This window comes from Zootoca vivipara, chromosome 11, assembly GCF_963506605.1.
Source record: "Zootoca vivipara chromosome 11, rZooViv1.1, whole genome shotgun sequence".
Classification (NCBI taxonomy): domain Eukaryota; kingdom Metazoa; phylum Chordata; class Lepidosauria; order Squamata; family Lacertidae; genus Zootoca; species Zootoca vivipara.
In genome coordinates this window covers 50,943,891-50,965,215 of record NC_083286.1, presented here as the reverse complement: position 1 = coordinate 50,965,215, position 21,325 = coordinate 50,943,891, and the positions used below count along the sequence as shown (strand labels likewise).

Here is a 21,325-nt window from a genome sequence, read left to right as displayed (position 1 = left end):
GTTACCTGGGAGTAAGCCCCACGGAACTCAATGGGGCTTACTTCTGAGTATACATGTATAGAATTTGTCACTTTCCTGCTCTTGTGAGGATGCCCTTAAAGCTATCACATGCATCTCTACATCAAAATGCAACTTTCAGTTTTTTTTGGGCAGTAAACCTTCTTGATCCCTGTATTATTCTATTGTTCATTCTAAAACTGTCATTTTGCTTGTTTCTATTGTCTTCAAATGGACCAACTGAAAAGCCAAAGATTTAGGTCTAATGTTACCCTTAAAAAGCTGTGGAATTCTCTCCCCACAGAGGTTCACCCCACAGTCTTTGAGCAAATGCTGAAGACTTGCCCAAACCTTTGAGACCTGAAATGTGAGTTTTCCAGGACCTGCTCCATTCATGTGACTGTAACTAGTTTTTAACTGTTCTTAATTTAACCATTTAATTTTGAATTGTTGTGACCCACCGTAGGACCTAATGTTGAAGTGCAGATAATACATTTTTTATTATAATAATTAATAATAATACTCCATCTAAAGTTAATGAGAAACATATGCTCATACTGTATTTATATTGGGACTAGGGAGAAGTCTCTCTATAGGTTAGAAGCAAGAATAAGGCAGACAGGAAAAGGTGGGAGAAAGGTGAGGAATTTTAAACTTCTGTCTAACTTTATTACATTAATAGCAACCTGCTCAGAGCACCCAAGACTGAGTGGCATAAAAATCAAAATAAACAAAATAAGTATTACAGCCAGTCAATCTGAAGACAAACATTCAATTTATGATTCTATGATTCAATTTCATTTAAGAACTCCTGCTGTCATAATACCAAAATAACAGTATTTTATTTGAGAAGGCCACACCACCAATGCAATGTGCTTTTTTAAGAGGAAATATAAAAGAAATTAATTTACCTCATTGCACATAGATCTAGCCTTCCAAACAGAGGCAGTCTGAAAACAACACTTTAAATGCTTTGAACTGAAAGGCTTTAAAAGTAAATTATATCCACTCTGTGATATGTTAAATCCATCAAGTCCTAACTGGACTAAATGGTCCTTAGTAATAACAACACCAACAACTATGATAGATCCCTGCATATAAAAAGTGGTATCTGAGGGAAATACCTAGCCTAGAAATCTCATGTTCTATATATATGTATAACTTCCTTGTTTTTGTACCATGTGAGACTACCACAGCTTGATGTTGAGCTAATAGTCAAGTGGGGAACACAGTGATCATCACTAAGAATACAAGAAGTGGGATATGCCACCACCTGCGCTATTCTGACTGGAGTAGTTGGATGTCAGGAAGTAGCTTGACATTAAGGAAAGAGTGGGGGAAGAGTTCACCCCTTTCCTGGCAACTCCCGAGGCCTGCTAAGGGAACACCCAGCCCACACTTTGAAAACCTTGGCTTCATGGGAATGGTCAGTCTCATTACTGTCTTCATGCAACTCATCCACACAGTAATCAACTGAGACAACTTTAACACATTCTTGAAAACATTATGTCAAAGCAACTACTTGTGGAGGGTTAGAAAAGAATGTCAAAAAGGGGAAGAAGAAGAAGAAGAAGAAGAAGAAGAAGAAGAAGAAGAAGAAGAAGAAGAAGAAGAAGAAGAAGAGGAGGAGGAGGAGGAGGAGGAGGAGGAGGAGGAGGAGGAGGAGGAGGAGGAGGAGGAGGAGGAGCTGGAAATCTCAATTGCTGAATATGTAGCTAGGCCATGAGAATTTATTTTATACACATACACACAAAATTACTGGGACCAACAATTGATGGGCAAAAAAACTAAGCATCCTCGTGCAGGCAGACTTTAACTAACTGTTGTGGAAGCTGACTCCAATTGTCCTGAAGTCACTGGTGAAGACAAATCAAACCCATAAGCTCCATATTACTGAGGCTGAGCCTGGGGAAGTTTCCTTAAACATTATTCACATCTTTTCCAGTTCTCCCTGTTGAGGTCATAAGGCCTCTGAACCATCATGGCTGGATTGTTTTAGTACTCTCTGCTGAACACCTGCAAACATCAAACAAAAACTGCTGGTCCTTTACAGCGTTGACAAAAAGCCTTTCATGTGAAAAACGCACTCTGGGAATGTCAGGTCTGTGGCTCAGGTTACATTCCTTTCTCCCTTGCAGGTTCACAGTTTCTTGTGGTAGTAAGAGGCCACATTTGTAAAATTCAAGATTAAAGGAAATACAGGCCCACTTTCCTTTTATTTGCACATTACAAATCACACCAGGCCATCATGTGTTGAACAAGCAGATTAAAACACACACATTCACATTATCACACACACTAAAAAAAATATTTTAAAAATCTGGATCTGCTGTTTTACAACAAAAATCCCAAAACAATACACAAGTCACTAATATCGCTTCCATTAAATGAACACCAATTTTAAAACAGGTAAGTTCTCTAGTCAAACCTTTATAGAGTATATACAACCAGTAAAGACAGGAAACCGCATCCGAGGCTCAACTTAATTGGACGTAATTATTTCACTAAAAGTACAGCTATCAATTTGAGGCAAAGCCAGGAGAGTAATCCAGGCAGCAATGTAGACATATTCTGAAACTGCAAATCTGTTTGTTAAAACATATCTCGATGCAGTTTGCAAGTGTTTTACAATACAATTACCTATCCTCAAATTTATACTTACCTTAAGAGTGAAACTATAAAGTGCAAGAGTTCTAAAACAACTTATTTGCCAGAATCCACACTAGGAAACAAGGTACATGTGAGAGCACCTTGAGGTCAATTTTCCTAGGATAAGGGTCAGTTTTATAAGATACTGGATTCTACAATCTTCTCTAACCACTGAATGATCTGTTTTAAAAAGCATTTGCCTGTTGAGAAAAAGGATGCAGCCTAACCGGTATATAACAAAGAGTGTGCTATTTAGCCATACAAATTTCTGCACCTTCACCACATAATTATCTCCACCATACTTTATTTAATTAAGTAGGATAGAACACTAGGGTTTCTTCCTATCTTATTCTTACACATGGATGGTGAAAGTGACCTTCCATTCATATGCGGCATTCACTAGGAAAGCAGTGAACTTACTTGCAAGAAGGTGTGCTTAGGATGGTGGCCTTAGGGTGGTTTCTAAAAAGAAGCATCGTTTTAAGATATCTACAGCTTAATTTTACTGCCTTGCCTCGGGGTTTTGTGTGTATGTTTCTTTTAAAATTATTTGCATGTCAGGCTTACATACCAATGACAAGATGTTTGCACTGGGCGTACTAGGAAAAAATGTTTTGGTCCTCCCCCCCAAAAAAATATATATTTTCAGCGTGTTTCTTCACCCTTTTAAAACTGTTGATCAACTGGCCTTACAAGAGACAATTACACTGTGGGAAATCCCTTAAAAGTAGCATGCAGCTAATATTTGCTAGAACAATAGTTAGCTGCATCATTGATTGAATGTAACTGGCAAATCGATGTATCTGTCACAAATACTTTGTACTGCTTCTACAATGGAAAAAAATAGAATACTCTGCTTTCTTTAAAATCACCAATATAAGCAAAATATTACAACATGATTTATTACAAGGTGTGCCTTGGTAGGTATAAAGTTCCATAGGAATGGATGAGGCTTTGATCCAAGACAATACATTTAGAAACCAAGGTGTATTGAGGCCCATCGCTACACTGAAATCATCACCTTTCATATCGCACGTGTCATCATTTTTAAAATTCCGAATATAATCGCAGTATGTCTAATGATAGAACTTATCAAAAAATGCAAACTTATCAAAAAATAATGGTACAACTTATCAAAAGCACAAGCTAACTTCAATTTTGTTATCTTTATGTCATCCTTAAAAATGCTATATAAAACCATATAATGGATGGGGAGGAATACTCTTTTAAGCAGTTAAATAGGAAATGAAAATTACAGACATTATCTTATTCCTCATACACTTTGACTCCAATAAAACTATTGGGAATTCTGCCATTAACTTTGATAGATATGGGATAACACCCCTACATAATCATAGGTAGCGAGCTTGTAAAGGCTTGCGAAAATTCAACATCTGTTTCAGATATGCTTTTTACAGAGTACTGTTATGTACAATTGCCAAAATTTCAAAAACACTGCAGCTGTTTAATTGTAGGTATATCTAAGGAACATCCAAGAAACTACGTGTAATAATGTAGGGAACACTATGAAATTTAATTATGGGCGTGGAAGGTATTCAAATGTGCATCCCCCCCCCCAGCCTGACACAAAATGAATTATTTCCAATATATAAACATCCTTTGTACTTAACATTCAGTTATTATATCCAGTGGCTTACTTCATCAATAAGCAGACTCTTTATTTTGGTCAAAGATAAATGTTATATTTCTGCTGAAAGCAAAACATTCCTGTGTCACATAGTCATAGATGAACACATTAGCAAAAAAACGCAAACAGACTCTTTATCCAAAAGGTGTAATATGCATTAAGAAAGTCACATTAGTAAAAATAAATTTAAAGAAAAGTTTTTGTGTGTGTCAAGGAATACTGCGTAAGACTGTAATCTTGATGCGTATCCCAAAACAATCCATCAGGAAATGCTAATTCCTGGAAGAGAATTAGGACTTTTTTCTTCAAAAAAGGTACGTTATATACTGCTGAAAAAAACTTAAAAGAGGACTTATTCCTCTTGTAATGCATAAGAAACCTTGAGTGAATTGGTTGTCATTCCCCATGCAACAAAAGGATAAAAGTACTATGGATTTTTTAAAAAAAATATCCCAAACTTGGTTATGCTTAAAACTAAATCCCATAAAATAACTATTCACTCCAAATATTATTTCTGAGAAAGGTACTATATTAAACATGAAGCAGTATGAAATAAGTGTTTCAGTTTCTTAATGGAAGCAATTTCTACCAAGATAGGAGTTATTTCACTAAAACACACTGATTGGAGGGGGGGTGAGAGATACCTAAAGGAGACACTTTAACTGCATTCCAAACAGAAGCTGTACATACTTGAGCCAGTAAAATGTCCACTTGCCAAAGAAGTTGGTCCATTTTTCCCACTGCTCACGGGAGGTGAAAACATCTAAAAGAAAACAAAGAGGCATTATTGTTGGTAAACAGGGCTTTCGCCCCCCCCCCCTGCATTCACTGATAGCTTACATTTCATTCAACTTTATACGAAACCTAACAACAGTTTATTTATGCATCTCCCATCTCTGCTCTCATAATGGTATAGCAGTATTTGCAGTCTCCCCCCTTTCCCCCCTCATGTTCATTTTACGTCTCCCCAAACAATACAAGATTTTTGGGGGGAGGGACCTCAGTACCCCAGCCACAATATCAGGCAACAAGGAGAAGGGGGGGACCCTTTTGGAAACATTTAGATTGACAAAAGTGAGAGATAAAAAGTTTGTGACTGAAACCTTGGTCATAAATGTAGCTATATCCATTTCCATCCCGTTTTAGGATTTGTCTGTCATATGTGAACCTAAATAATAACACAGTAATGCAAAGTTCCACCTGCCCTAAATTTTCATCTCGGCTCTGAACATGAGAGCAATTTGATGCAAGTGTCCTCTCTCTCTCTCTCTCTCTCTCTCTCTCTCTCTCTCTCTCTCTCTCTCTCTCTCTCTCTCCCCCCTTCTCTCTTTCTCTCACTCGCCAGCATTTATTTCAACCCTAATTGGTTTCCATCTTCTTCAACGTGTCTAGCGGATAATACGCACCTTCCCTGAGTCAGAGACTACAAAAAGCAAAGAGGAACAAATGGAAAAAAACACAGCTAGGGAAGTGGGAGCTACAGAGCTGCCTCAGGCTACGGTTCCTGGCCAAACTTCCCAAAGCCATTTCTCAAAAGGAAAGTCTTGGAGAGACAACAGCAGACCGAGATAGCCCCCACTTACAAGGTGGATTTTATTCCCCCCCCCTTCCCAGCTCTGAAATTATTTAAAGACACAAATTGATTTGTCTTGGTCTCTCTCTCTCTCTCTCTCTCTCCACCCCCCTCCACAAAATCTGTGAATAAATAAATAAAGACTTCTGACATATTGGAAGAAGGGGGGAAGATTAGGAGGGGAGAGAAAAGCAGGGATGGAGTGGGGAGAGAAAAGCAGGCATATATGGAGATGGGGGGGGGAGTATGGCACTTAGGCAACTACCCAGAACCTGGTTAATATCTGGCCAAGATATTTATAAACGAAAAAAAAAGCCTAAAGATAAAATAAATATTTTTAAAATTAAAAAGAATAACCATACACACGCACACACACCACTAGCCATCAGTTGGGGGGGGGTGAGTTTTCTATAGAAAAGTTGCAACTCATTCATTGACAGAGCAATCTGAGATTTCAGTGAAAACTTGAAGCTGAGCTAGCGCTGGATTTCTTTTCCCTTTTCCATGTGCCAAAATAAATGAAACAAGGGAAGAACTGAGAGCGCACTTTAAGCAACTGATTAGCCATCAGTTAGTTGGTGTGCAAGCCATACTTTTAAGAACGCAATGCACAATGGTAAGTAACTATTATTCTGAGAGAATTCCGGGGGGGGGGATACCCACAACTTTATCACAAGGGTGTGTAAGGTTTTTGTTTTTTTAAGGGGGTGTCAAATGATAAGAACACATCCCAGTACACTGCAGACATTATTCAATCTCCTCTCAGATAATGTAACAAAATTCTAATTGATAATAGTAATAAAGCGTTCATATTTACCATGGGTCTAGTTGCTGGTTAAAAATTACCCAATGTACTGAAGATCACAGGTTTGGGGGGCATTTTTTAAATTTTTTTTTGCTTTGCTTTAGTTTAACAGACTTTTGGGAGGGTGTTGTTGGGTTTTTTAATTATTATTTTTAGAGCTGTTATTAATTTCCACCGTTGTTTCTTACCGCACTGAAATCCAGTAAATCACTGAGTTCTTTGTCCGTCCCTAAGGCAGCCATTCGCTGTTGGTGGTGCATTTTAGCAAAATCACACAAACCTAGAAACATGGAAATAACCGCAATCAGAAAACCCAGTCCCGAGCCTTACAGGAAACAACAATCGGATTTTTTAATTTTTTATTTTAAATGAGAGTTGGGGTGGGGAGGGGAGGGGGGAAAGGTTGGGGAAGGGAGTTGGGGGTAAGATGGAGGGGCACCAAAGACAGGAAGACAGGAAAGGCGACAGTAGTTTGACCGGACCGCTCGAAACCCCAGTTTATCAGGCACTAGTCTAACCCCAAAATCCAGAACAGAGGGAGAGACACAGAGAGAGAGAGAGAGAGAAGAGGAGCCGGCGCGCAGTTCAGCGCATCGTTTATGCAACAGGAGGTTCAACGAAGAATGAATGAGAAACCCAGAGCAGAACGATAGCCATCCGTTCCCAACTTTCTTTTTTGTTTTATTTTGTACCGCTCCCTCTCCTCGCGTGCACATATCCCCACCACCACCACCACCACCCCGATTATTTTACAAACAAAGTATTTATAGAGTGGAGCAACACAGGCTCGGTCGGTGCAAAGGAGACGTGGGGAGGGGGGAGGTCAACAGAATAGGGATGGGAGGTTTGGGAGTGGAGTTGGGAGAGGTTGGGGGGGGGAGAGAGAGACACCAGCCTTTGGGAGAGCAGCCTACGTTCCTACTATAATTAAATCGCTCAAAGGCTTGCTTGGTTGTTGTTGTTTTTAAGAGGGGGGGGAGGAAGACAGACAAAAAGAAAGAGTTTTAACCCTTGGCGATTAGGTAACTATTATATGAAAGGTGACTGGGAACACTTGCAAGTAACCAGCTGGGACTAAAGGGGATCTTCAGGCCCCGTTTGCAACAAAGTCCGTTTCTCTAGAGCAAACAATTGGAAAGCAGAGAGGGGGCTGGAACAGGCCACTGCAGACCCTTCCCCGGGGGCACCCCATGGAGAAAGAAAGAAGGGGGGGTGAATTCCCCGTGTTTAAATGAAGCCACCAGAAGCAGTAGCTCCTTCCATTAGCAGCAGCCACAACTAAAGTCCAAACTAAAGACATTTAAAAAGCGAGGGGGGGTGGGGGAAGAGAGAGTAAAGAGGACACCTCCGGTTACCTACCGGCCGAGAGAGGAGAGAAGGGGCTCCCTTTCCGACCACAGCCCCGAGCCCTGGGTTTCATTGCTCGAAATCACTGCATCCACCAACCGCACACAACACCACGCAGGAGAGAGAAAGAGAGAGAGATACAGAGAGAGATAGAAAGAGAGAAGGGGGTGAAAAAAAGGAGAGACCCCGCCGGCGCGCCACGCGAAAAGCTCTCCCCCGAACTGGAGCGGGGAGAGAGAAGGAGAGGGGGAAAAAAACAGAGGAGGAAAGAGAGATGAGAAGAAGACGCGGCGGAGGAGGGAAGGAGCCCCGATTCCTAAACCCAAACTCTTCTTCTGCCTTAAGGAGGGAAAGCGAGAGGGAGAAGAGAAGGGGGCGATAGGAGGGGGGCAAAGCACGAGCCGCTACACCCCGCGAAACACACGCACACAAGCAAACCCCGAATAAAGCCGGACTGGAAGTTCAGCAAGGGGGGGGGGGGAGAGGGGAAGCCCAGGAGCACCACCAGACGCCACCGTCCCCCGATATTGCCTTTGCCTGCCTAAGGAGCCACACACACATGCAACACACACAGACACCCCCCTTTCAATGAACTATATGTTTATATATGCAATAAAGATAAATGGACACCTCGTTTTCTTCCATGCCCCTGATCATTGACGCTGGGAAGCTACACATCGATTGTATATCTCGCCTCCCTTCACGTCCCCTAAGTCCCCAAGCACTTCTCTCTCTCTCTCTCTCTCTCTCTCTCTCTCTCTCTCTCTCTCTCTCTCTCTCTCTCTCTCTCTCTCTCTCTCTCTCTCTCTCTCAAGGATTTATTATATAAAACAATCATTCTGCAGTTCTCGCGAGCGCGCGAGCGCGCAGGCAAACATAAGCAAGCGAACTACTTTATACACCGTTGCAATAATAATAACAACAACAACAATAATAAAAAATATACACGTGAGACCAAGGGTATATGCCAGGAAGAAACAATAATATTGCTTTCTCCGTTTCCCAACCCCCACCATTGTTTCGGCCACTTGCATGACATAAAATAAAAGTGCTTGTGTGTCTTGATCTTGGTGCGTCTATCTTTAATTTGCTCAATGCTGCTTCCATGGCACGTTTTACGATGCAGACCACACCAAGGCAGAGCAACGCTGCAAACTTTTTCTCCCAAAATCGAACGTTCGACTGGCTTTCTGCACAGGCAAGTTTTCTGGAGACTATGCCAGCCTCCTCCCCCTTACTCTCCCTCCCTCCCTTCTCGCAAGCATGGTGTATATACAATACTTTAATTTCAAAATGCTGCTACTACAGGCCTCAGGTTATTCCCCTTTCCCAAACTCCCCCCTCCCGGAAAGAAAGCCCGATTGATTTTCCTTCCTCCTCGCCGCCACCCTCACCCCACCCCCGGCACGCGTGATATAAAATAATTTCATTGCTTATTACTGGCACGGTATATATATATTATTATTATTTTCCAGCCCATACCCCCTCTGTCTATGCGCTTATTGTTAAGCGCGTGGATGCTATTATCACATGCACGGTGCACTCCGATTCACACTGCCGAAGTTGCATCAAGTTAAAAACACTGGGATCAACATATTTTTTTAAGAAAGAAAGAAAGAAAAAAAAAGAACGACTCCAAGAGGAAATTGTAACTTTACCTTAAATGGCCACAAATATGTTCACAATATTCCAAGGAAAGATATTTTAGGGGAAGAAAAGAGAAGCTCTTCTGCAAAGGTGCTTTATTATCTCACGTGTGTTTGACCCTCAAGAAAGCAGAAGTACTTTAAACTCGCACTCAAGTCTTGAGATCCAGAGAGTATTCCACAATTCTTAAAGCAACTTTTGCACCGGGCGCGAGGGGTTTTGCTTTGTTTTTGATTTATCCACCGTAAGGCATAAGTCTTCCCACCCAAAGTAAAGCAAAACGAAGCCAGCCAGCCAGCAGGGAAAAAAAAGATATACCGCAACAAAAAACAATAAAAAGGAAGATCCACCGAACTACCCTCCCGCCCTGTGACTTTTCTTTATAAACGCATGGCCACTAATGAACTATAATGGAAAAGAAAAGAATCTCGGTGGCGGTACGATTTCGACCCCCTCAAGTCTCTGTTGTTGTTTTGTTTTTGTTTTGTTTTGTTTTTAAAAAGCCCAGCAATAAAAAGTCTCAAACTTGTCCCAACTTTACAGATCTCTCCTCCTCCTCATTATCGCCATCATCATCATCATCACGGACTTCCCCGCGGAGAAATTGATAGCAATACGTTTCCCTGAAAGATACATTGTAATCCATTCACATCCGGGCAATGCAGCGGTGCTTATAAAGAGGGGTGGGAAAAAAGCTTGCTGCTGCTGCCGCCGCTGCTGCTTGCTGCACGTTGCCTGCTTCGGCCGCGTCGCCTATTGCAGAGAATGACGACAGGAGGAGGAGGAGGAGGAGGAGGGAGGGAGGGCGCGCGCGGGGAGCATAGAGAGGTAAACAGCCGGGCCAGAAAGTCAACCAAGATGGAGGGAAAGCAAAACTCTGGGAGAGGAGGAGGAGGAGGAGAGGAGGGTTGTGTGGTACAAAAGTGAAGGGGAAACTGAACTTTATATTTTCCCGCGAAACGTGCGCAGAGAGTTTGCATGGGGTCACTATAAGCTGCGCGAGCAAATATGGATGATGATGATAATAATAATAATAATAATAATAATAATAATAATAATAAACTTTCCCTTCCCAAACCCTACGCCAAAAGATAACTGGACATAAATCTGACATCAGGAATCACAAGACAGACAAACCAGTAGGAGAACACTTCAGTCTCCCAGGACATTCTAGACAAGATCTCAAAGTAGCTGTCTTATTACAAACAGAATTTCAGAAATAGACTGTAAAGAGAAGTTGCTGAACTGCAACTCATTACCAAGCTTAAACCATGGAGAGACCTGGTCTGAATAGAGACATTGGATTCTTATCTCATTATACATGATAAAGCTATCTTTAGCCATCTCACCCCTTGCTTTTTCCTGCAAGACCAATTGCAGTCATTAACAGTCCTCAACAGCTATCAGTCAGTCAATTACCCTTTCCCACCACCCTCCTGAGTAATACCCTTTCCCAACCCTCTCACTATGTATAAGCGTCTGGTGACTTCTGTTTCAGTGTATCTGAAGAAGTGTGCATGCACACGAAAGCTCATACCAATGACAAACTTAGTTGGTCTCTAAGGTGCTGCTGGAAGGAATTTATTTATTTTGTTTCCCTTCCCAGTTACAGTATTATGGTTTCCCCACAGATTAGGGATTTGGACCACAGAGGTTTGAGGGGCTTCTCTGGAAAAGTTTTCATCGTTCTCTTCGAGCCATTTAATTAAACTCCCAACACGATGCAAAAACAAAACAACACAAAAAAGCCCACCCTAGTTTTGCTAATTGCAATAATTACCGTATGTGAGGGAGGCTTCAGCTGTTTTGTTGCTCTTTTAGGTCAGGTATGCACATGCAAAAAAGCAGGCACTCTTAGAAGAGTTTTTCGCTCGTGTATGAGGAAAAGGCCGCCTAAAACAATCCCCGACACAGTTTTTGTAACTTATTTATCATCATCGCCATCAATAAAACACCAAGGGGGGGAGTGCTGTTTTTTAAATATAAATTGCCTCAAGGCTGAAACTGGTATAGCTCTGCCAGTAGAGCATCAGACTCCTGCAATATTGGACTAGATGACCCTTGTGATCCCTTCCAGCCCTACAATTCTGTAATTCTATGAAACTCTTAATAAATACACCTGAAGACAAAGGTTTCACTGTTGGGGGTGGGGCGTGAGCTACATGTTCAAAGGCCTACTCTTGGATATTTTCAAGATTAAAGGCACCTCCACGTAGCAATTCATTGTGGGTTCAGAACTGTTCATGCATGCGCTTGCGGGCATGAGCAGCACAGTCCACAATAAAATCTTGGTGGAAGCACCCTAAATTGCAGCAAATGCAGTTTATTTTTAAAGGCATTTGTTGTTCTTTCTTTTTATATTTCACTAGCAGCCTCATACCTGGTATTGCTTGCGAATTCTCAGAAACCAAGTTTTGTAAGGTTCATTCCACCATCTTGATTCAAAATGGTATCCAGTTGTATCTGTGTTTAGAGGAATGACTGCTTCGTGATCCTAGGATTATTATTATTTAAAAAATATGCATCTGCCATCCAATGATCAAAGGGCAGTTTACAACAGAAAAACACAAAAATAAATACTGCTATGAGTTTGCGGTGGGGTTAGGCTGTATGCCTAAACCCCCTTCTAATTCCTGGATCCAGTACAGATTACATTACTGGAGTAGCCAGGTGAGGCAACGGCCCTCTATGTACTGTATGGGCCATTAAGGTCACAAAGGAAGTGGCTATGTGCCACTTACTATGTGCCCCCCCCCCAAAGAGACAATTGAGAACTGAGTTGTGTGGAGTTAGATGCTAGAAGCAAGCCTATGGGCTGGGCAGCTGGGAGACAGAACCATGCCTGATTCCTGCTGAAATCAAAATCTGTGGCTATGGGAAAAGCAAAATCCTTTTGGGGTGATAATGCTGTGAGCCCCTCCATCATACGCTCAGGTTGTATATGTGTGTAAATAAATCATATATCATAAAGGCATCACTACCTCCATTGTCCCTCATTCTGAGGAAACTGAACCCTGGATAAGTGCCTGGAAATCCTTATATTTCACACGTAAGGCAGAGAGCTTTACATCCAGCTGGAAAAGTTTGTGGTAACAAACCATGTTCAATTGTTTCTCAAAAGTGCTACAGAATCAGATAAATGAATGTTTGTTATCCCCAAACACACACAATGTAACCGACTGGATACTCTTCAATGTATATTACACAGTATCAAAGGTAAAATAAAAAAATTCCTTCAGTAGCACCTTAAAGACCAACTAAGTTTATATTTTGGTATGAGCTTTCGTGTGCATGCACACTTCTTCAGATACACTCTGAAGAATGCACACGAAAGCTCATACCAAAATATAAACTTAGTTGGTCTTTAAGGTGCTACTGAAGGAATTTTTTATTTTGCTTCGACTCAGACCAACACGGCTACCTACCAGTAACTAGTATCAAAGGTGTTTTTTTTGGGGGGGGGGTGTTACGTTGTGTTGTGAATGAATTTCACGTAACCTAGGTTTGGTGTTGGTTTGCTTGTTTATCCCAACAACTGAGAAAGAGGACGTGACTGTGGCAGACAGGCCATTTTATAGCCCCTGCTGGCTCCTCCCTCCTACTGGCAATTGCCAGGTCCTGAGAAGAAGTGGCTTCTTGCCCAACTTCCCGTCCTTCTGCAAAAAGCACTCCTGTCTGTATCCGTTTTGGAACTGCAGAGCAGGGAGCAGCATAGCGGGTGTCTCATATCTGAACAAGACTAGTGTCCCACTGCAAGCACACTGAAAGCGCTACACTGAATTGCTGTTGATATTTTGGGAACTTTAGGGAGAAATGCTCTTGCAGTACACCTAGTGGGCATAAGAGAGAGAGGGGTGGCGTTGTTCTAATATGCATTTTGGAATTTTCTGATTTAAAGAATCCCTTCCTGTTGTCCCCCCCCCCCCTCTTTGGCTCTCTCTCAGATTCATTTCCCAACCAAACTGAAAATCAAGTCCCTGTATGGTCTGTGCACAAGTTAGCAATATTTTTGAGCCTTTCTCCTCAGCAATGGCAAGATACTTATTGGTCAATCCGATGGTATTCATCTGAGGAAATTTCCCTTTCTCATTCTGAAGCGAATTAATGAATGGAACGACTTCTCTAGGTTATCCTGTGGATATTCATTCAGTTTGTGTCATGGGAATGTGGGAAGGCGCTTTATACTGAGGTAGGCCACTGGTATCAGTAATGTCTACACTGACCGGCAGTGGCTCTCCTGAATTTCAGACAGGGGTGTCTCCCAGTTTTATCTAAAGTTGCCCATGATTGAACCTAAGGCCTCCCCCATGCAGAGCGCTTGCTCTGAGCTTCAACCTTTCTCCACAATTCCCCTTACCTTTGAAGGAGTTGCTTTCCTAAGCAGTTTGCCTTCATGGACAGGCTGATGAGATGATGGCACTGTTTTTGGAGTGGTGTTCGTCACTATGGCTTTACTGGTGGATTTTGGTGATTAGCTCTGTCTAGCTGTGGGATAGAAATTTAAAAATAAGTCAGCGAAGAGGCACCTTTGATCAAGGCCATATTAAGCAACAGAGCCCAAGGATCACTGCTTCACAGGACCCAGTGGTGTTCTAGACTTCCCTTCAAATAATAATAATAATAATAATAATAATGATATATTTATTATTTATACCCCGCCCATCTGGCTAGGTTTCCCCAGCCACTCTGGGCAGCTTCCAACAGAAAAATAAATTACAATAATCTATTAACCATTAAATGCCTCCCTAAACAGGGCTGCCTTCAGATGTCTTCTAAAAATCTGGTAGTTGTTTTTCTCTTTGACATCTGATGGGAGGGCGTTTCACAGGGCAGGTGCCACTACTGAGAAGGCCCTCTGCCTGGTTACCTGTAACTTGGCTTCTCGCAAAATGGTGCATGCAGTGCTGGGGCAACCCAGATGGGCAGTTTAAATAATAATAATAATATTGATATTGTTATTATATTACAACACCGTATGAGGTGTTGGGGAGGGGAGGGGGGTTCTGCCATATCATACTGTGTGCTTCCCCTTCTTCACATACACTGTTTATGTCAACAAAAAAAAGCTATGAGAGAAAAACACAGTGCAATTGTTTTCCCTTAACAGCCCACTGGCCAGAGACGGAGCTGGTAGGTAGTTCAGACCCTTTTAAATAGAAAACCTCCTAACTCTGGCTTTGGTTTAGGACAAGAAAAAACGGGCTGCTTTTATGCAGACATGGACATTGGGATTGGGACCAGGGGTGGTGCGTGACATCATGAGGCCAGTTGCACATCCCTGCTTTCTCTTGCGCAAGAGGGGGCACCCATAATACAATTAAAAACAGGAACCATCGTTTTATTTATTTATTTAATTTAGGGAAAGCGTGGAAGATGATGTTCTCTAAGATATGTAGTATCCCCCTCTGCATTGTATACTGCATAGTTTTCTTCCAGTGTGTGCATATGTGTGTACACACTATTTCCAGGTGTTACCTCAGAGTTGCGAGTGAAACAGGCCTGAGGCCCATTATGGCTTTGATACAGCCTTGCCTCTAAATACTGAGGAAAGTTGACTTTGCTGCTGTCCCTCAACTGAGGTAATGTCTTACTCCTTGGTGCTGCATATGAGCACAGTCACAAATCCTCAGTTGTTGTTGTCCCCCCCCCCCCTCCCTTGGAAAACTTTTCTATGAGGCTAGTGATTTGACTCTTGCCCTTTGTTTTATTTTCCAGGCACGCTTCAAACTTCTTGAACTCGCCTTTCCTCCATTTGGGGGTGTGGGTGTGGGGTGGCAGTGGTCATTGGTGTGCATGGAGAATGGTTCACCTCACATTTTACCCTCACAACTCTGTGAGGTAGGTTAGGCTGGGAAATAGGGAACCCTTTCAAGGTCACCCAGGGAGCTTCATGGACAAATGGGGGTTAGTCTGGCATACTAACCACTATATTACACCTAGCCTCTGACATAAGCTGCCCTCAGTTCCTCTCCTTTAATCTGCAGACCTTCAGAGACTGGTGCCACTCAGGCGTTCCCTGTCAGAGATACACACACCTTTTTTCCAGACCTGGTCTACACAGACAGCAGAAAGAGAGGGCAAAACCCTGAAGGGATGCAGCAGCCTGTACCAGGTCAGAGAGCAGGTTGAAAACAGCAACCCCAAACTCCATGCAACTTAAATAATATTTTTATTTTTTAAAAACACCCTTGCATATCTAGAGAAAATATTCCTGTGCTGGTTTTTCTATTTGTAGGCAGTTGCTGGGTTTTGTTTTTGTTTTTTTTTGATGCAGGGAAGCATTTATCATTGTGAACCCCCCCCCCCCCCGCAGTCTGAAGTGGTGTAGTCCATTTTGCAATCTCACAGAATTGGGACCACACAGTTCCTGCTGCGTGTTAGCCTGGCCCTTGTGAAGGGTAGCCAGCTTGCTCGTTATCATGGGCCTGGGCAGAATTTCATCCTGTCAGCCAGTTGCCATGGCAGGAGGATAGAAAGCCAGGGGAGGAAATGTTCCAGACACATAGGGATGGCAGCCATTGCATATGCAAATTTGTAACTTAAAAAAAAAAAGATTATATTTACATAATTTAATTTAAATGCTGTTTTGAAAGTTACAGAGCTGAATAAATAGAAATTAGTAATTAAGCAATGGCAATATCCTAAACTGTGTTTTGATGTGTGGATATAGAATGCAGGGATAAGTTACTCATCCCTTTGTATTTTGAGAATTTGCTTTTCTAAGCGCCTTTCTGAGTCACCATGTTCTCAACCGACTGCCACACGTTCTGGAAGTTTCTGTCCAGAAACCTTGATACAAACTAGATCCATTCAGTTGTAGCATTGCTTCAAAAACCAGAGACTAGGCCATATATTTCTTAAGGGTTTCAGTCCAGGATTGAATTCACATATTTATCTGTATAAGCTATATCTAAAAACCAATGCAATTTGCCTAATCCTGTGTTGAAGACATTCAAATTGGAACTTTATTAACTACAAACCCTGAAATCTGGGATCCCCTCCAAAATGCTGCCAAAGTTTTGCAGTTCTTTAGCAGGGTTTTGCAGCACAAATCCCAGTTTTTGCAATGCCCTGGGCCATGTTGGTTTTTTGGGGGGGTAATAGCTATGACCCGCAGTTTAATTACAGTACTCAGTTGGGTTTTCACTGCAAAACTATTGCAAAACTTTGGCATCAGTTTGGAGTAAGCCGCACAATGTCACTTTTTGGAGTCTGTAGAATCAGCCAGCACCTGAGTTCAATCAGCAGTAGATAAATAGGTAGATAGTAGATGGACACATTTCAATCAAAGGTAACTATTATTATTATTATTATTATTATTATTATTATTATTATTATGATTATTATTATTAAAAGAACCTTTATTTCTTTCTTTAAAACCATCATACATAACATAAACACAAAATAACACAAAATAAACACAGAAAAAGCAAAAGCAAAACTGCAGATTAAACACAAATTATACATATACAAATTTAAACACAAAATAGAATTGAAATGAAAGAGAAAACTAGAAAATGAAGATAAAAATATATAGAAAAAATAAAAATTAAAAATACTTCCGATTGATGATATATCGTTTCTGTTCATTTCTGGCTATTCCCTGTTTTCTTCATTTCATATTTTCCCACCCCTCACGGGTGTATCTTTTTCTCCTTACTATTCATATACTCTCTTTAAACGATATTTGGATCAATTTAGCCTAAACTGCCTAAATCAAAGGTAACTTTTATCCATTTGTAATGACTGCCCATTTCTATGAAGGGACTATGTTTTATCAGCTTTACATGAACTCATGTCTGCTTCCCTCTTGGTCAAGGAATTGTCGTCTGCTCCCCCCCCCCCCCGCTTAATGCTCTGCAAAGAGCTTAGTTTATTTTAAGTGTAATAATAATTACACTGTGGCAAACAGTATTATTGTGCTGAGGACTACTCAAGGGGCTGGTGTGTGGATGCTAGTATTTATATAATTTTAATCTGCAAGGTTTTTTTTTTTTAACTTTCTCTACTGTTTCTGAACTGCCAACTTAGCAGTTCGAAAGCATGTCAAAGTGCAGGTAGATAAATAGGTACTGCTCCGGCGGGAAGGTAAACGGTGTTTCCGTGCGCTGCTCTGGTTTGCCAGAAGCGGCTTAGTCATGCTGACCACATGACCTGGAAGCTGTATGCTGGCTCCCTCAGCCAAAAACGCGAGATGAGCGCCGCAACCCCAGAGTCGGTCACAACTGGACCTAATGGTCAGGGGTCCCTTTACCTTTACCTTTACTGTTTCTGAAGGGATAACCATGGAGTCTGTTAGGAACATTGGAAGCTGCCTTATACAGTGGAACCTCGGTTTATGAACAGCTCGGTTTACGAATTTTCGGTTTACGAATGCCACGGACCCATCTGGAACGGATTAATTCACTTTCCATTACTTTCAATGGGAAAGTTCGCTTCAGTTTATGAACGCTTCAGTTTATGAATAGACTTCCGGAACTAATTACACCCATGCTTCGGGTTAAGTACGCTTCTGGTTGAATACTCCACGGACCCGTCTGGAACGGGTTAATCCACTTTCCATTACTTTCAATGGGAAAGTTCGCTTCAGTTTATAAACAGACTTCCAGAACCAACTGTGTTCATAAACCGAGGTACCACTGTACTGAGTCAGGCCATCGATCCATTTAACTCAGTATTGCCTACACGGACTGGCAGCAACCCTTCAGGATTTCATACCGAAACCTCTCTCTCATCCCTACCTCTTTTTTTGAACTGATTTAAATGTTGTGTTTTAATCGTTGGGACCTTCAGGTTGAAGGGTGGGTAATAAATTGTACCTAATAATATTAGTACCTGGAAATGCTGGAGATTTGAACCTGAGACTTTCTGCATGTAAAGCAGATGTTCTGCTCCTGAGTTACGGCTCTACCGGCTGGATGCAGCAAGAACAACCAAGGGTCTTGTGCCACCTTCAAGGTTAACAACTCAGTAAGTTTTTTGCCATAATAAGGAGTGTGCCAAATAATAAGGAATTAGTCTTAGGAATTATGGTGCTGGAGGAAACTCTTGAGAATTCCATGGACTGCAAGAAGATCAAACCTATCCATTCTTAAGGAAATCAGCCCTGAGTACTCACTGGAAGGACAAATCCTGAAGCTGAGGCTCCAATACTTTGGCCACCTCATGAGAAGAGAAGAATCCTTGGAAAAGACCCTGATGTTGGGAAAGATTGAGGGTACTAGGAGAAGGGGACGACAGAGGACGAGATGGCTGGACAGTGTTCTCGAAGCTACGAACATGAGTTTGACCAAACTGCGGGAGGCAGTGGAAGACAGGAGTGCCTGGCGTGGTATGGTCCATCCATGGGGTCATGAAGAGTCGGACACGACTAAATGACTAAACAACAACAAAGTCTTAGGAAGCCACCTATTTTTTTTTTTCACTTTGTGATGTGATGTTTCTCAACAAACCTGTGTGCTGGATCATGCCAGTTGCAGCTTCTCTCCATAGCAGAGACGGACCTTTAATCCAGGGTTCTATGTCCCAGATCCTATTCATATGCCCAGATAGTCAAGAGTCCTACATTTACCTTCTTCTTTCTTTTCTTTTTTAACTTGCCGGGTTTTTATTATCCTGTTCCTTTAGCACAATGGTCTTCAACGGTTGGGTCAACTGATTGGGTCACAGCCTGAACTAAGGTAGTCCACAACAGCAGCACTGCCACTGTAAACAAATTAAGGAATGGGTTCCCAAATACATGCTTTGGGGGTAAAAGCAATTCCTGGGCCAGAAAAGCAGAAGCTTGCAGACAATAGCAGGGAATAATGTTTAAGCGAGTGGGAATATTTAAATGCAAGAGAATCAGAGCCAGAAGTAAGTTGCTGTCTTTTACTGGAATTTTATCATTTTCATATAAGCCGCCTTGAGAAGCCTTTGCCCTTAAGGCAGCCTAGAAATATTTGATATAAATAAATACAATGAATCTGACAGTATCCTCAGCTTCTTGTGGGTTCTTCTACCTACACTGCAAATAAGCGCACACTCCGGGAGGAAGGAAGGGAGGAAGACCTTTCATTGCCTACAGACAGCCACCCAATCTTAAACAACTCTTCACCCACAATAATACCACCACCAGACTTAACATGGACACTGGTACCACAGCCTGCAATAAACCCAGATGCCAACTTTGCTGCCACATACACCCAGACAACATCATTACTGTCCCCAACAACATCCAACATACCATCTCAGGACTATTTAATTGCTCATCTTCTAACATTGTGTATGCCATCAAATGCCAACAGTGCCCTTCAGCTCTCTATATTGGACAAACAGGCCAAACCCTACGCCAAAGGATAAATGGACATAAATCTGACATCAGGAACCACAAGACAGAAAAACCAGTAGGAGAACACTTCAATCTCCCAGGACATTCTATACAAGATCTCAAAGTAGCTGTCTTATTACAGAAAAATTTCAGAAACAGACTGGAAAGAGAAGTTGCTGAATTGCAACTCATTACCAAGCTTAGAACCATGGAGAGACCTGGTCTGAATAAAGACATATGATTCTTATCTCATTATACATGATAAAGCTTTCTTTAGCCATCTCACCCCCTTGCTTTTTCATGCAAGACCAATTGCAGTCATTAACAGTCGTTAACAGTCATCAACAGGTTTACCACTCCTATCAGCCAATCACCCATTCCCACCACCCTTCTGAGTAATACCCCTCCCCACCCTCTGACTATATATAAGGGTCTGGTGACTTCTATTTCAGTGTATCTGAAGAAGTGTTCATGCACACAAACTTAGTTGGTCTCTAAGGTGCTACTGGAAGGAATTTTTTTAATGTTTTATTTCGACTCCCTGAGGTGGGCATTGACATCCCGAGAAGGAAAAGAATAGACTTTACCCAAGAAATCTTCTCACAAGCGAACAATAAAGTATTAGGTTGTCTTTTAATAAAAAATTAAACTCTTCTTAAGGAGGTGTTTGCATTTCTTTTCCTTTTTCACTTTATTCTTCTTCCAGAATGAACAGTATCTGGGATCTGACAGTAGTATGAACAACTGCACACCTGCCCAGGATCTTAAAGTCCTCCTTTAATTATGCAGCACAAAATCAGTGAATCAATTAATATTGTATCACCCACATATTGCTTAAGTCTACACCCCACTCCCGCACACAGTCTGACATCAGTTAATTTTGTGCATGCTACCCCCAAATTAGTTTTGTCAAGGATGGTCGCTAGTGGCATTGCTAAGTAGCACAAGAAGGTTCCAAAAGAATTAGGGAGGAAACAAAATACCTTCTTAAACCCTGTAATGCAGGCTTCCGTCTGCTTTTATTGCTGCTGGAAGATACACTGTTTTGACCCCATTAGCATAGTGCCTAGAAGGCCTACTGTGCATTGCATTAGGGACCACACTACTTTAACTGCAATGGCCCATTAAAGAGATCCACAAAAGGTTCATAAATATTGTTAGAAAAATTGGGCGCCACCCCTACTGTCTGCCAAGCAGTAGCAAGATTCCAGGAGTTTCCAGGGGCTCATCCAGGGACTCTGCTATACAGCTGTAAGTAAAACATTTTAAGTGCAATCTACAATGTGACACTAGATGGTGATGGTGAGCCTTATGGAAAATTCAATGTGTATATATATATATAAAGTTTTA

The 21,325-nt window shown here is 41.7% G+C and overlaps 1 protein-coding gene across 13 annotated transcripts in view; it reads right to left on the bottom strand.

Annotated features, from left to right (window-relative positions):
* Window positions 1-10,409, bottom strand: part of TCF4 (transcription factor 4) — a 364,743-nt gene extending 354,334 nt beyond the window's left edge. For 3 of the 13 annotated variants that reach the window (XM_035100875.2, XM_035100883.2, XM_060280356.1), the window contains exons 1-3: window positions 8,032-8,616; window positions 6,861-6,952; window positions 4,985-5,057 (exon numbers count right to left, since the gene is read on the bottom strand). In XM_035100875.2, coding sequence (XP_034956766.1) covers window positions 4,985-5,057; window positions 6,861-6,952; window positions 8,032-8,092 — 226 coding nt within the window. In that variant the 5' untranslated portion in view covers window positions 8,093-8,616. Of the gene's footprint in view, window positions 1-4,984; window positions 5,058-5,700; window positions 5,879-6,860; window positions 6,953-8,031; window positions 8,619-8,649; window positions 8,753-9,677 lie in introns of those variants that run through there. The other 10 variants (XM_035100874.2, XM_060280355.1, XM_035100876.2 and 7 more) reach the window with 9 other exon arrangements.
* Window positions 10,410-21,325: the final 10,916 nt, after the last annotated feature.